Source organism: Dermatophagoides pteronyssinus, unplaced genomic scaffold (genome assembly GCF_027571235.1).
Source record: "Dermatophagoides pteronyssinus isolate colony J.1.1.1.1 unplaced genomic scaffold, Derpt_VIB-CSIC_2022.12 sq0001, whole genome shotgun sequence".
NCBI classification, from domain to species: Eukaryota; Metazoa; Arthropoda; class Arachnida; order Sarcoptiformes; family Pyroglyphidae; genus Dermatophagoides; species Dermatophagoides pteronyssinus.
The window spans coordinates 2,981,447-2,996,268 of NW_027461525.1; the positions used below are offsets into that span (position 1 = coordinate 2,981,447).

The 14,822-nt window shown below is 33.5% G+C and overlaps 5 protein-coding genes across 5 annotated transcripts in view; 2 read left to right on the forward strand and 3 right to left on the reverse strand.

Annotated features, from left to right (window-relative positions):
• Window positions 1-1,838, forward strand: part of stan (Protocadherin-like wing polarity protein stan) — a 32,410-nt gene extending 30,572 nt beyond the window's left edge. The window contains exon 10 of the mRNA XM_027343343.2: window positions 94-1,838. Within this exon, the coding sequence (XP_027199144.2) occupies window positions 94-1,629 (1,536 nt within the window). The 3' untranslated portion in view covers window positions 1,630-1,838. The remainder of the gene's footprint in view (window positions 1-93) is intronic.
• On the reverse strand, window positions 1,803-3,347 carry Fib (rRNA 2'-O-methyltransferase fibrillarin). The gene is made up of 5 exons (XM_027343346.2): window positions 3,179-3,347; window positions 3,008-3,131; window positions 2,214-2,952; window positions 2,011-2,156; window positions 1,803-1,955 (listed from the first exon to the last, which is right to left on the reverse strand). Exons 1-5 carry the CDS (start codon window positions 3,180-3,182, stop codon window positions 1,934-1,936), a joined length of 1,035 nt encoding a protein of 344 aa, XP_027199147.2. The 5' UTR covers window positions 3,183-3,347; the 3' UTR covers window positions 1,803-1,933.
• A 19-nt stretch (window positions 3,348-3,366) lies between these two features.
• Polr3A (RNA polymerase III subunit A) lies at window positions 3,367-8,153 on the forward strand. Its single transcript, XM_027343344.2, has 6 exons — window positions 3,367-3,718; window positions 3,774-5,489; window positions 5,546-5,710; window positions 5,765-7,077; window positions 7,139-7,642; window positions 7,701-8,153. The coding sequence occupies exons 1-6, from the start codon at window positions 3,481-3,483 to the stop codon at window positions 7,929-7,931; spliced, it is 4,167 nt and encodes a 1,388-aa protein (XP_027199145.2). The 5' UTR covers window positions 3,367-3,480; the 3' UTR covers window positions 7,932-8,153.
• Window positions 8,154-8,376: 223 nt separating this feature from the next.
• On the reverse strand, window positions 8,377-9,253 carry LOC113793118 (mite allergen Lep d 7-like). Its single transcript, XM_027343089.2, has 2 exons — window positions 9,092-9,253; window positions 8,377-9,039 (listed from the first exon to the last, which is right to left on the reverse strand). The coding sequence occupies exons 1-2, from the start codon at window positions 9,144-9,146 to the stop codon at window positions 8,447-8,449; spliced, it is 648 nt and encodes a 215-aa protein (XP_027198890.2). The 5' UTR covers window positions 9,147-9,253; the 3' UTR covers window positions 8,377-8,446.
• Window positions 9,254-12,800: 3,547 nt separating this feature from the next.
• LOC113793334 (uncharacterized) lies at window positions 12,801-14,286 on the reverse strand. Its single transcript, XM_075821323.1, has 3 exons — window positions 14,147-14,286; window positions 13,258-14,071; window positions 12,801-13,199 (listed from the first exon to the last, which is right to left on the reverse strand). Exons 1-3 carry the CDS (start codon window positions 14,150-14,152, stop codon window positions 13,162-13,164), a joined length of 858 nt encoding a protein of 285 aa, XP_075677438.1. The 5' UTR covers window positions 14,153-14,286; the 3' UTR covers window positions 12,801-13,161.
• Window positions 14,287-14,822: the final 536 nt, after the last annotated feature.

Below are 14,822 nucleotides of genomic sequence, written 5' to 3' on the forward strand. Positions count from 1 at the left end.
TTTCTGTGAGGAAAAAACCAACTCACTTTTCCATTACTTAGTATCTTGTTATTAATATCCTGGTTTGTTTTGTTGTTTTTTTTTGATAAATAGGTGAATCTGTTTGTATTCATGTTGGCTATACAAGCATCAGCCCAATTCAAGGCAAGCGTCTGTGATTATGGCAATTTACGAACACTTTTGTGGCTATCAATCGTTTTGGTGCCTTTGTTGGTTGCTCTATGGATGTTGGCCCTGTTATCCATTAATGATACAATCGATGAATTACACTATGGCTATTCTTTTATGACATTGATCTGTGCATTGTACATATTCATTGCTTATTGCCTAGCTAATCGACGAGTCCGGTTTAGTTTGAATTCCGACTGGTGGCAATCTCTAGCTACCAGCCGAACACGACCCTGCTTAAACGGATCAGATGAAAGTGTTTCGGCTACTAGAACTTCGGTCACAAGTCGTAATGGACAAGGTGGCTATTATCATTCAGGTTCTACATTCGATGTATACGGCCTAAATCCACCAAGCCATGGCCAATCGAATGGTCAACCCATAGATTCATCGCAAATGGCCGCTGTTATTTCGAGCTCATCGACAACTAGCCGATCAACATTGACTAAAGGTTCAACTGGAATAGTTGAACCGACCGATGATGGTTCGAATGATCTTGGCGAAACTACTGACGATGGTTATCGCTATCACCGGAATCATGGACATGGCCATCATCACCATCACAGACGCCATCATCACAAATGTCGCCGTCGCTATCATCATGGTAGATCAAAACATTCGAGATCTCGTTCGGAAACAATCGAAGGATCGAGTGATGATCTCTCGTACGATTACTCCATGGAGTTGGCATCTAGTCATACCTCTGATGATGATGATAATGGAAATCAGAATGACGACCATGATGTTATGCAATCACACGATGCAGATCAAACTACCGCCGATCTGATGCAACACCATCAACAGAATCAAATCAATCAATTGATACAAGAACAACAGCAGCATACTGCGACTGGTAGTGGTATTTATGTCACCAATGCGATGAATATGATATCCGAACCCTCGAGTGATTTATCCTCAAATGCGCCTACTGTAATCTATGGCCAGAATAATCGATCATCGCCTGCCGCATATTTTGCTGTAGCAAAAGCAACGCCAGTCATATTGAAACAAACGGATGATGGACAACAAGCTCATTTGATGACTACATCAATGGTTGTTGCTGGACGCTCCAATCTAATGGCCATGACTGCCGGTCTAAATAACGGGGCTGATCAACCAGTTTCACCGATCTATGGACATCATCAAACCTCTGGACAAACCACAGAACATATTTATTCATATGCAAGAAAATCCAATCAGCCGGAACAACCGTCACATTATTCAACATTGGGACCAACTACTGCTCCAATAAATCCTGTTATCAAACCAATTGACGATGTCGGCTTACCTCCAGTAACTGGAACGACATATCGTTCTCATTATCAATCAATCAAAGAGAATCCATTACAGTCAGCAGCATGGTCTCATGTTAGATTATTACAACCATCATCACCTGTCTCGAAAACATCAACGGCAGACGAATCACCCGACAAATCAACATCAGTAACTAATGTTACTTAACCACATCTGTTAATAATCATTGTTCAATGAATTGATATTTTCGCTGTAATTTTACTTTTTTTTATATTGTAATTAAGCAAAGTTCATTGTAAATTTTAGCCATTCTTACCTCGTTACATTTGTATAGATAAATAGCTTTTAAATAATATTAAATAAAAAAAAATTGAAATATATGCAAAATGAGAATAGATTTTTTATTCGAATACAAATCATGATGACTCATTAATAGCTATTATATGATAATGGAAAACAAATGTCCATGATCAAACGATGAAAAATAATATGATTACGAAGATAAAAATGATCAACTTTTGATGGCGTCCACACTAAAATTAATAAATTTGAATTAAAAAATATGCGTGGTATATTTGCAATACTCACCGATATGAACCGACTACAACTGCATGATCACGTTCATATGGTTCCAATGTTACTTGCTCCAATGGTTTAACACGTTCCTGTTGTAGTTTTTTCACTTCCTGGGCAAATACAGCCTCGGCGGGTGCAGTCGAATCGATGCAGTTTGCCTATTAAATCATGTCATGATTATTCAGTGAAAACGGGATATTTCTATGGTATCATACCTTAATCGAAACGACAACATGGCCACCAATTTTGAGAAAATATTGGGCATTAAGAAGCACTATCCTAGCTTGATCCGGTTGAGCAACATCAGCAAATATGGTATCCACCATCGAGACCAACATACGGTATTTATGCGGATGACGTGCATCTTCGATTATTGGCACTATGTTCGAACGTTTCTGTGCTACGGTCAATAAGTCACGTCCAGAGCGATGAGAAAATTCCACAGCATAAACTCGACCTTCTGGGCCGACAATATCGGATACATGCGATACTGTAGTACCAGATGCAGCGCCTAGGTAAAGTACTTTAGAACCAGGCTTTATGTGTATGTCTTCGACACCGCCCAATATCGATGCACCCAACTTCGAACGGAATGGATTCCATACACGGTATTCGATTTTTTGTCCATTTTCCACATCGACCGAAATTCGCTTTTCGCCATAAACCGAATCGCCTGGAACCAAATTTTTAGTGACCAAAGCGTCTTCTTTGCCACGGGCAACAAAAATGCCTTCTAATCGTTGATGAGGTTCAATGATAGCTTTACGACCACCTCTCATGCCACCGCGGCCGCCACCACCGCCACGACCACCTCCACCACCTCTTCCTCCCCTTTGACCAAATCCGCCGCGACCACCACCACCACCTCGACCGGGACTTCTTCCGAAACCCCCACGTCCTCCCCCTCGATCACCAAATGAGCCGCGGCCACCACCACCACCACCTCGACCACCACTGTAAATGAGTCAAGTAATGAGCAAAACATTGAATAGATGCTTTTCAAACTTACCCAAATTTATTTCCATTCGGTGTACCACCAAATTTTCCACCACCACCACCACGATTTCCACCAAAACCTCCACGGCCTCCGCCCCTTGAACCACCACGAAATCCACCTCTTGGTGCACCAAAACCTAAACATCCAAGATTATGACATTGTTAAACTTGATTATACACATACCCATGATAATGAAATGAATGTAAAAATAAAGAAATTAATAAAAAGAAATGGTTCGATACGACTACAAGTCCAATCGAATCCCGTTTGTCAAATAAAATACAAGAACTGCTGAGTGAAATTCACACTTGAATTTGGTCCTGTCGATCAAGTGAAAACACGTGCTCTCAAAAACATGGATACTGGAGAATGCCCGTCACATACAATGTACGCACGAGAATCTTGTCCATATGGACAAGCATTAATGAAATTTCAATATCGTAAAATATTAAACTATCAATTAAATAGATTATTTATGCGACAAAATGGCTACCAATCTCTTATTGACGATGCCTGGCCAATCGTCCGCAGCAATTGACAAGCCTAAACACAATTATTGTGAAGATGATGAATACATTTTAAACGGAATTCGTTTCATGAATTTTCGCATGTTATCATCTGATGAGATTCAACGACATTCGGTAGTAAAAGTAGCCAACACATTTCTTTACGATGGGCTCACAACTAATCCTTCCAAGTTTGGCTTACTTGATCGAAAACTAGGTGAGTATGATGTTGTTAATCGAAGATTCTCATTATTGAATCTTTTTGATCATAGGAGTTGGAACCAAAAGCCTTAGATGTGAAACTTGTAATCGTGATTATAATGCCTGCGTTGGCCATTTTGGATGCATCGAATTAGCATATCCTGTTTATCATGTTGGTTTCTTTAACTATACTGTCCAATTATTGCAATGCATTTGCAAACGCTGTGCTCGAATATTGCTGCCTAATGAATCCCGTCCGAAATATTTGCTTGGTATCAGTGATGACATGAATCCTCTTGCAAAAAAGGCTTTGCATAAAAAAATCGTTGCTCATTGTAAAAAAATCAAAATTTGTCCACATTGTGATTTCGAAAATGGACAGATCAAGAAATATCCTTTCATGAAGATATTCCATCTTATACGAGCCAAAGAAACGGAATTATTGAGTTCGATATTCTATGACGAAGAGATGAACAGCAAAAATGAACGCAATAAAATTTCCATTGATGAAGCGGAAAACTATCTGGGAAATTCTTATGAATTTCTCACTCCGCATAATGTGCTTAAACTTTTCGAAAAAATTCCAAAATCAGATTATATCTTGTTGTTACTTTTGGACAATTCGCCTATGGATCTATTATGTACACATCTGCCGGTTCCTCCATGCATTATTAGGCCATCATCACATAATAACACCGGATTAAGATCGGTCGAAGATGAATTGACCATGAAATTGAATGAGATTTTAATTGCGAATGAAACGCTTAAGAAACGAATTCAAGATGGATCTGTTTTCATCAAAATGATCGAGGCTTGGGATTTTCTTCAAGTACTGGTTTCTGTATACATTAATTCGGATGTTCGTAATTTACCTCCACAACACAATTCGGTAGCTTCAGGTCAAGGTATCGCACAACGTCTAAAAGGCAAAGAAGGTCGATTTCGCGCCAATCTTAGCGGTAAACGTGTCAACTATTCTGCTCGAACTGTCATTTCCCCAGATCCGAATTTAGCTATCGATGAGGTGGGCATACCACTGAAGATAGCCACTCATATGACTTTTCCGGTAGTAGTCACTCCATTCAACAAGAAATATTTGCAACAACTAGTTTTGAACGGTCCTTACCAACATCCAGGAGCAATATTTATATTAAATGAACATCGCAAAACGCATTTGAATTATGTAGATCGCAAGCATTTCGCAAGTAAACTCCAAATTGGGGATGTAGTTCTACGACACATGATTAACGGAGACTATGTTTTGTTTAATCGACAACCATCGCTTCATCGTCTATCGATCATGTGTCATCGCGTTCGTATACATCCGGATCAAACATTCAAATTTAATGAATGTGTTTGCTCTCCTTATAACGCCGATTTCGATGGCGACGAGATGAATGTTCATTTCATGCAGACAGAAGAGGCAAAGGCTGAAGCGGCCACCTTAATGCAATCAAAGTATAATCTTACTTCACCTAGAAATGGTGAACCAGTCATTTCACCGATTCAAGATTTTATTACATCTATTTATTTGATGACTAAACGCGATACATTTTACAGCCGATCCGAATTCTATCATTTACTCGGTATGCTTTTAGGTCATAAAGATTGTCGTCGAAAAATTTGCTTACCCAAACCTGCTATTATCAAACCAATACCATTATGGACTGGCAAACAAATAATTAGCATGATATTGAAACCTTTCGAAGACTGTGATTGTAGTTTGAATCTTAAATTCATGACTAAAGCATACAGCTCTAATGAGGAATTTTGTCCTAACGAAGGATGTATGAGTATTAAAGTTCACATGATATTCCGATAACTAAATTTTGTTTTATCACAGATATATGGATTCGCAATAGCGAGCTTATTTGTGGGACCTTAGATAAATCAGTGATTGGTGGTGGATCTAAAAAGAATATTTTTTATCTTATTCTCAAAGAATACAACCCCAATGATTCAATCGACACTATGCTCAGGCTGTGTCGTGTATCGAGCTTTTACATAAGTATGACGATATTATTTGTGTATTTTTAATTGATTATGTTTTTACTATTTACAGCAAATTATGGATTTTCGATCGGCATTGATGATGTAACACCTACTCGTGCTTTAATTGAGCAAAAAGAGGTGCTTGTTACGAAAGGTTACACCAATGTTAAAACCTACATAGATCGATACAATCGCGGTTTATTAAATCCGATTACCGGTTTGACTCGTGAACAGACACTTGAGTCATTGATTCTCAAAGAACTATCTGAAATTCGCGACCATGCTGGCAAAGCTTGTATCAAACATATAAGTCCTCGAAATTCTCCTCTGGTCATGGCAAATTGTGGTTCCAAAGGTTCGCATATAAATATTTCGCAGATGGCTGTTTGCGTTGGTCAGCAATCAATTCGTAACCAACGAGTACCCGAAGGTTTCAATAAACGTGTCCTCCCTCATTTTGATTTCTTTGATCGTTCACCTGAAGCACGTGGATTTGTCGCCAATTCGTTCTACTCAGGACTCAATCCTTTTGAATTCTTTTTTCATGCAATGGCTGGCCGCGAGGGATTGCTCGATACAGCAGTTAAAACTGCCGAAACCGGTTATATGCAACGACGGTTAATCAAAGGTCTAGAAGATTTAGTTGTTCATTACGACTACTCTGTACGTAACAGTGATGGTGAAATTATTCAATTTGATTATGGAGATGATTGCCTTGATCCGATAAATATTGAATCCAGTGATATGTTTGCTGATTTTGATTACTATTGGAACCACATACTCAGCATCAATTCATATCCGCAAGAACCAACATTGAATCAAAATCAGATTTACTGTTCTGCGCAGAAGATTTTACAGCGCAAAGAATTTGCAAATTCTATTCTCCCATTTTATATAGAAAAAATTTTAAAATTTTTCGAAGAGAAAGTTTGTGATAAATTTGAAAGGCTGAAAAATAAAACACACTCATCTCATGTCCGAATTTGCTCTAGTCACGTCGAAGCATTTTTACAGCGAATTCTTCGTAAATTAATGGAATCAAAAATTGATCCTGGCACAGCGATCGGCGCCATATGTGCTCAATCAATAGGAGAACCAACGACGCAGATGACATTGAAAACGTTTCATTTTGCCGGCGTTGCTTCCATGAACATCACTCAAGGTGTGCCACGTATCACTGAGATTATTAATGCAACAAAGAATCCTTCGACGCCATTCATAAAAGCGCATCTTGTTGATCCAACATCAGTTGAATTGGCTGAAATTGTCAAATTGAAAATAGAAAACGTTTACTTGGATCAAATTTGTGAAAAAATTTATCAAACCTTTATTGATGGGTTCTTATGCTATATACTTAAGCTAAACCAATTAGTTTACAAACAGGTGAGTTATGAACTTATTTTTGTTGAGCGTAATAATTTATTGATGGATAATAATATTACAGTTACATCTGAATGAGATTATGGTTGAAGAGGCGATCAATACTCAGCTCAAGCCTGATATTTGCAAGATTATTTACCCTTATGTTAAAATCTTTCCTAATGTTCGCCGTATGATCTATCTTCCTCGAATGTTCGAAGATGATTTGGCCAAAGTTTTCATCTCAGGGAATCGACACGTACAACGTGCTACCATTCACGAGGATGGTGGCAAATATTACTTAATGATCGAAGGCAATGGTTTTCTTCATGTTCTCGGTACTGATGGTGTCGATTCTCGGCTCACGAGCTCGAATAACATCCACGAAGTTGCCGCAGTATTGGGCATTGAAGCTGCTCGTGCTACTATAATTAGTGAGATTAAAACCACAATGAAAGGATATGGCATTACGATCGATGAACGGCATTTGATGTTATTGGCCGACACAATGACCGCTTCCGGCCATGTTGTTGGCATGACACGGTCAGGCTTTTCAAAAGTGAAAAGTTCCACAATCAAAATGGCATCCGTAAGCGTTTAATCTATTTGAATAAATGAATTTTTCTGACTTTTCTTTTTTAACATAGTTTGAACGAACTATCGATAACCTGTATGAGGCATCGTACTACAATAATCGTGATTATGTTCTTGGTGCATCTGAATGCATTATCGTCGGTGCACCTACCAAAATGGGAACCGGATTTTTCGATATTGTGCCTGATTTGAGATCATCTTTATTGTCATCAACAATTTCTAAAAATATTGATTACAAGAATGAAAAATCTAAAGTGGATTTATTTGATGGCATTGAGTTTTAAGATTTGGGTAGATAAAATATATTCTTTATGTGATAAGCCAATCCAATTTTTTTTGTGTATATATCAATATTGTTTGAATCATTGTTTGACTAATATTGATTGCATCTTATATTTGATTTTAATTAAATTTGAAAAGTCAATTGTGCAATAATAATTGAGTCATATAATGAAACTCATTTAACAAACCTTGTTTTACAATTAAAGTTTATTTTCTAATCAATATGTTTATGATCTTTTGTTATTCAAACCAATAAACATTTGTTTCCTCTCTTTCAAATATGGAAATCAAAAACAAAAAAAAAATCTGTAAAATATCTATTGTTGTTGTTGAAAATTGAGAAAAATTTCGGTGTTTTGATATTTTCATTCATAAAAAGAAACCATAACCGGTCTTCAATTATTGTCTAATTATTTAACAATATTCAAAAAAAACAATTTTTCAATATAAATCAATATAAAATTTTATTATGATCAAGTCTATTTAAATCGGTGTAAAAAAAATATTCTATAAATCATTAAAGATGAATGTATTTCAATTCATTTTCCAAGATTGGTCGAACTGTTTCATCGACAGCATCGATAATCTGTGCATTGAACAATTTAACAATTCCTGCGGTGATAAGGTCAAGGATACCATCAATGAATTTATTATGTTCAGCATCCTTCAATCGGAGATGTACTTTAGAAATTTCATTGATATAGAACGATTTAAGAGTAACATTTGCGCCAACTTCCAAACCAATGTCAAAATTCATGTTTTCAATATGAGCGACAATTGGAATTGCTGGAATTTGAGGTAAGGAACCAATTCTGCCAGAAATGTCAGCATCTAATACGACTTCATCGCTGGTGATCAATTCGATGTTAATGTTGATTAGTCCGTTTTTGCTAGCGATTTTACAATCACCCTTTCGTTGTAACGTATTGAAACCTTGGATTACACCTTTGGAAATTTTAAGATGTCCCATGATTGGCAAAGGTCCGATATCTTCCATAATATCTTGTTCATAATCTTTGTGAAGTTTCAATGGATTCAAATCACTAGATTTGAGAATACCGCCCAACATTTGATCAGCAAGTTTGTTCATGGAATCTTGTTTGGTATCAGCTTCATTTCAAAATCAATAATTATTGAAAAGTTAAATTATTATTCAACTCACCTAAAGCTGAACCAACGGCCAAGCATAACAAAGCATAAGCGTAGATAGATTTCATTTTTTTAATGTTTCAAGTAGTATTCAGTTTTTCAATTAAAACTATATCAAACCGTGGTTTTAGAAATGGCAAAATTTTCTACTTTTATATAATTTTCAGAAGGATAATTTTTTTTGGATAATATGATTGGAAAATGCACCCGATCATTTTGATTGATCATAAAGACGCATCCTTGATAATGAGAAATATCTTGTGATTTCATTACTGATCCAATTACAAGATCAATTTAAAAAATTTAGATAACATACAGCTCAAAACGCTTTCTATAATTAATAGGATTAAAAATTTCTACTTGAAATTGTGGAACCCCCCACTTAAATGTTAATCATTTATCATCTTGTAATTAATTTAATTTAATTAGTACCCAAAAATTTCATCATATGATTAGTGCAAACTTAGTTTTTACAAGTGCACCTTATTTCTTTCTTCCGCTCGCATTACACTTACCTTCAAAACCAATTAAGTTTTAGCTTTATTCTTTACTTTTAGCATGAATGTTTGACTATTTGCATATGTCAATAGATTAATGACAACGATGACCAAAATTGGTTTGTTTGATTAATTTTCGATTTTTATTGTGGTTTTTTCTTGTTAATTCATCTGAATATATAGCGTTTTGGAAATCCCATCGCTTTTCAATAAAATTCAATGAAAACTCCAATGTTTTTTTCTATTACGCATTTCTCACCTTTTCAGTGATGAATCTGAAAGGTGAAGATAATAAATTCGCATTTTTATAAGTACATCAATGTTTTTTGTTTTTGTTTTCATCTTATCTTGTTTGTATTTAACACTTTCAAATCTATAACAAACGAGAACAGTAATTTAGAAAATGATTACATTTCTGTTGTTTTTTCAATACTTTCGATACAAGGATATAGATGAAAATATCTTCTACCCTCATATGATGACCATTCCTCTAGATTCGATTTGCATTTTTTCTCGATTTTATTGTTTAATTTAAAATAATAATCATTCATGTTATGGTATCTATGGGTAATGTAATGAAAAATGTTCAAAATATTCATGTGTGAATGTCATACACTGATGGCCATAACCATGATAATAATTATAATCCACATTGTAAATTTCGCACCTTTCCTGTGGTAATTTCACCAGTGTTTTCACCATTCGGAGTTGCAAATTTTTTCGGGTTTTTTCTTTGTTTATTTGTTTTTCATTTCATTGCGGTGATATGTATGTTTGTTAACAAATTGATTTTAAATTCCTCATTGTCAATGATAATATTCAGAAAACTACAAAATTAACGACTACAGCATATTGATATTAGCTAATGAATGACGTTGACTTTAATTTCATTGCAGACGAATTTGAATTGGTTACCATTATTATTATTGTGAATTATTGTTTTTGCTGTTTTTTTATCATTTCATTTAAATATCTTCTTTTAAAATTCATATAAAATGACTAGTAATTTTTCGTCAATGTAAAAAACATCTTAGTAGTTATCGTTGAAAATCGATGTCGATGATCTTATAAATATTCTGCCGTCTATCTATTCATTTAATATATATTTTTAATTGTTATTATCTTATGTCATATGTCTAATCGACTATTGTATGATATACGATATCAATTCATAGACCAGGAAATTTGGTGTTTATTACAATGACTATTTAATGACAACAATTTTTCAAAGTTAAAATCTGCCTTGAATTTTGTGAATTTTGTTAATTTCATCAATATCTAAAGCTATAACTACAATCAAAAAAAATGAATACTCGAAATTTTCATCAAACCATCATCTTTATGATGATCATCTTGTCTTCTTGTTTTGTTCGACCATCTCAACAGCTAGGAATATTCGACATGTATGAACTATATGATGGAATACAGTGTTCAATACAGATTGTACAATTATTGCTAATCGATTATAATCAACCAATATGTTGTATCTTTTGGAAAATGAAAAATTTCTTTGAGACACAAGGTGACGCAAATTGTGATACACCTGATAATATTCGAAAATTATTTTCCGGTGAAGCGATTGTAGATTATGTGGATTTTTCTAAGATGGATTGCTCACGTTATCCTGAAAATTCCCCCGACTGTGATCGTCTTTGGGCAATAATTATTACAGTTTTAGTCGGACAAATTATTTTATTTTTCGTATTCTTTTTGACAACTATTTTGTTAACCTGTTGGCTATGCCATTTGCGACGATATCGTCAAACTGAAAAATTAATGAAAGCGAAATTAATGATGAACGATATGGAAACAAGTTCATTGTCAATAAGTGATCAATTTGAAGATTCTGATACCGAAACTATGGCAAATCATTCATCAATGAAATGTTTAATAGAGAGCATAAATCGTAACATAGTTACCATTAATGATTATAATCCAATCAAACAACAATATGACAGCGATTCTGATGATCAAAGTAAAATTGCAAACAAGGAAAAAATGGCAATGAACGTGCCTTATAATTTATTGATTAATAAAAATAAAGATAATAAAAAAAATACTGTAGAAAAAAATATTGAAATCCCAAGATTTGTGTATCGAACGAATGCAGTTGCCATTCAAGGAAATACTTTTTCACCATCCGTGTCATATACTTCAGCAGTCGTAAACCATTCAAAATCAGATGATAATGGTATTTATAATAAAGTCAATGATCAAAATGGGAATGATATTTGTGATGAAGATAATCCAGAAGCCAAAACAAATAAACAATTTGACTCCATGGAAGACTTTGTTTAAAATTTTGCGTTTTTTTATGTATACAAATACTCATTACTCGACTATTGACTTCTACATTAAATGCATCATCATTCGATCTTTTTTCCTTGGCTTATCAATTAATTGAATTTGGTGTCTATTTTTGCTATGATAAAAATATTTATATATAATAACAAAAAAAACGGTTTCAATTATATTCATTATTGTACAAGAAAATCAATGTCTTTATTCATAATTGTAATAATTCTCAACTCCATCATAACAATAAATCGAAAATTGTACATAACAATGATAAAAATCACTTATTAAAAAAAATTAAATTTCATCATTTTGTGAATATTTGTTTTATATGCAATTAAAATTGTAAAACTTTAAAGAAAAATGGCTAGGATAAATTGATGACCAAACCATTAACCTGAATATTATATAATCATAATTATATTACCATTTTGATCATATTTAAAATAATCATTAAATTAATAAAGTATTATGTTGATTAAGAATTATTATGTTTTGAATCAAACCAAGGTCATTTCAAATCAAAATTATGGGCAAATATTTTATGATGATCAAAAAGGATATCCTCTTGATATATTCCATGCTTTTGAAAAAAAAACATTGGTGTCAGTTACGTGTGAGTATAAGAATGAGAATCAAAACTAACTCAACTTCATTCATTCGATTTGATTTGAATTTAAAATAATTTTTCCAAAATTTAAATTATTCAGTTAATATCGATAATGTTTGTTTATAATGTTTATTTTTTCTACTGACATTACAATGATCACGATTTTAAGATAATGATTTAAAGAGAATTAAACTAATATTTTAGTGCAATACAGTAAACAGAAAAATTAATGCTAGAATAAATGTCATAAATGCCATGATTGTTTTTCGAAAGAAAAATTTCAATGCAATCGTACATGTAGAAATTGGTGATGTAATTAATTTGATTTTCATATCATTTTATTTAATCAGTAAAATTGATTAGTTTCTCTTCTGTTTTCAATTAATTTCACAAAATTTTTATAATCTCACCATTTAAAGTGTTAATGTAGTTGAAGATCAAGTTTTCATGATCAAGGTTGTTTTTATCATTGTAGTGGTAACATATCATAACAGATTATTATCGATTGAATTACATTTATTTTAAGAAAATTATTATTTTTGAAGAAATATTACTTATTGGAAATAGATTATTAAATCAGAATTTTGTCGACATTTTTGTTATCGGTTTCCTGTTGATGGAATGGTAATTTGTTAGCGTCTTATCCATATTTACAATGACAGGTACAGTAATTTCCAAAAATCAATGGCTTATTGTGATGAACATTTTGGTTTTATATTCTTTTAATGAAAATTCGATGTGAATTTTTCCAAATTCAATTCTTTTCGTTAAACATACCTGGCAAATGGAAGGTATCATATGGTAAATTGACAGTAGAGACTGGAGCCGGCATAAATGTTGGATATGAATTCGGTTGTAAATAGGATTCGTATGAAAAAGTTGATCCAGGCAGATAATATTGATATTGATGGTTACTTTGTGGGGAATTTTGTTGCATGAAATAAATACTGCCACCAAGGAAAGATGTTGTTGGCTGATGGCCATACCCTTGACCATTAATTAATTTCTGTAGAAATGATTCTTGATTGCCATTTGTAGAATAGTAATGCTGGGATTCCGGGGAAAAATTCTTCAAATAGTTAGTCACAGGTTGGAGATCTTGTACTGAATTTGGATTGAAAACTTTATTGATTAATGTTTCAATAATTTCATTGTTATGTGGGATCGAAGATTTAAAATTCGAATAACTATTCGAAGCAAAAGTAGCGTGTTTATTTATAGAAGTCTGAACTTTTCTTTTTTTTGAGCTTCTTAACTTTTCATTATCTAGTTTGATCGAAAGTTGTCCAGTCGGAGCAATTGTTTTTGCTTTTGCGACTAGGATTTCTGAGGCCGTTCTTGGAGTCGATAATGTAGACATGAGTGACAATGTTTGATTTGCCATTGCTTGTGTAGTCGGCATTAGAGATGTTTGAAGTGATAACGGAATTGGAGGCGTTTCTGGTGGCAAAATTCGAACAGTCAATGGTGGGGTTTCCATTTCACTGACCAATGTAATCGGTGGTTGTAAATGCGAAGGCATAAATTGTCCAACAACAATCGGGATTATACATGTTGTTTGAATTATCAACAACAACAATAACAACCGGATCTATTTCATTCATTCAAATCAATAGTGAAAAAAAATCAATCATTGTTATATAATTGTTTATAGAAATTCACCCACATTCATTTTTTTAAAATATTCAATAAAAAGCCAGCAAAGAGTGGTGACAAACAATCTAACAAAGTGTTTAGGATTTTATATTTATATATGATCAGATAATGCGATGAAGAGAACCATATTGCTAATAATGTTGGTAATAATGATGCCCATAGGCAAATTCTGCTTTAAACGCAGTTCTTGATGATGAACTTGTTTACAATTTTCCTCTTATACTGTCACCATGATATTATCGACAACATCTTTATTATTTTCTTTTTTTTTTTTTTGCTGCTTTCACTATCTTTTCTGCTTATTAAAAAAATTGTATTCATTACAAAATAACAATCATCAGAAAAAAGGTTCATTCAGATTTGGATGAGTTGTCACATAAAATATAAATCTAGAAAAATCTAAGATCAAAATTTAAGTTAAAAAATTCACCAAATAAACAGAAGAAATCAATACGTAATAAAAGCAGATTTCTATCGATTCAAAATAAAATAAAAATAAATGATTCAATTTTAATTGGTTTTTATTTTTTTTTAAATTTGGAATAACAAAATTTATCAAACAAATGATCATTTATCGGATGACATTGAGATGATTATAGCCAAAAATCTTGGCCAGAAATTGCGACATTGAAAATTGTTTTCAGGATTTATCATCATATCGACTGAGATTCGCCATCTTGTCAGAA

Excerpts from the sequence above, each read along its gene's own strand:
- Fib (XM_027343346.2), bottom strand. Across the intron at positions 2,157-2,213 it reads ATGTTGTCGTTTCGATTAAG|GCAAACTGCATCGATTCGAC; the intron begins GTATGATACCAT and ends ATGATTTAATAG. Across the intron at positions 1,956-2,010 it reads GTTGTAGTCGGTTCATATCG|TGTGGACGCCATCAAAAGTT; the intron begins GTGAGTATTGCA and ends TATTAATTTTAG.
- Polr3A (XM_027343344.2), top strand. The coding sequence starts at position 3,481 with ATGGCTACCAATCTCTTATTGACGATGCCTGGCCAATCGTCCGCAGCA. Across the intron at positions 3,719-3,773 it reads CTTACTTGATCGAAAACTAG|GAGTTGGAACCAAAAGCCTT; the intron begins GTGAGTATGATG and ends TTTTGATCATAG. Across the intron at positions 5,490-5,545 it reads ATTTTGTCCTAACGAAGGAT|ATATATGGATTCGCAATAGC; the intron begins GTATGAGTATTA and ends GTTTTATCACAG.
- LOC113793118 (XM_027343089.2), bottom strand. The coding sequence starts at position 9,146 with ATGAAATCTATCTACGCTTATGCTTTGTTATGCTTGGCCGTTGGTTCA. Across the intron at positions 9,040-9,091 it reads GGCCGTTGGTTCAGCTTTAG|CTGATACCAAACAAGATTCC; the intron begins GTGAGTTGAATA and ends TTTGAAATGAAG.
- LOC113793334 (XM_075821323.1), bottom strand. Across the intron at positions 13,200-13,257 it reads TGATACCTTCCATTTGCCAG|AATATAAAACCAAAATGTTC; the intron begins GTATGTTTAACG and ends TTTCATTAAAAG.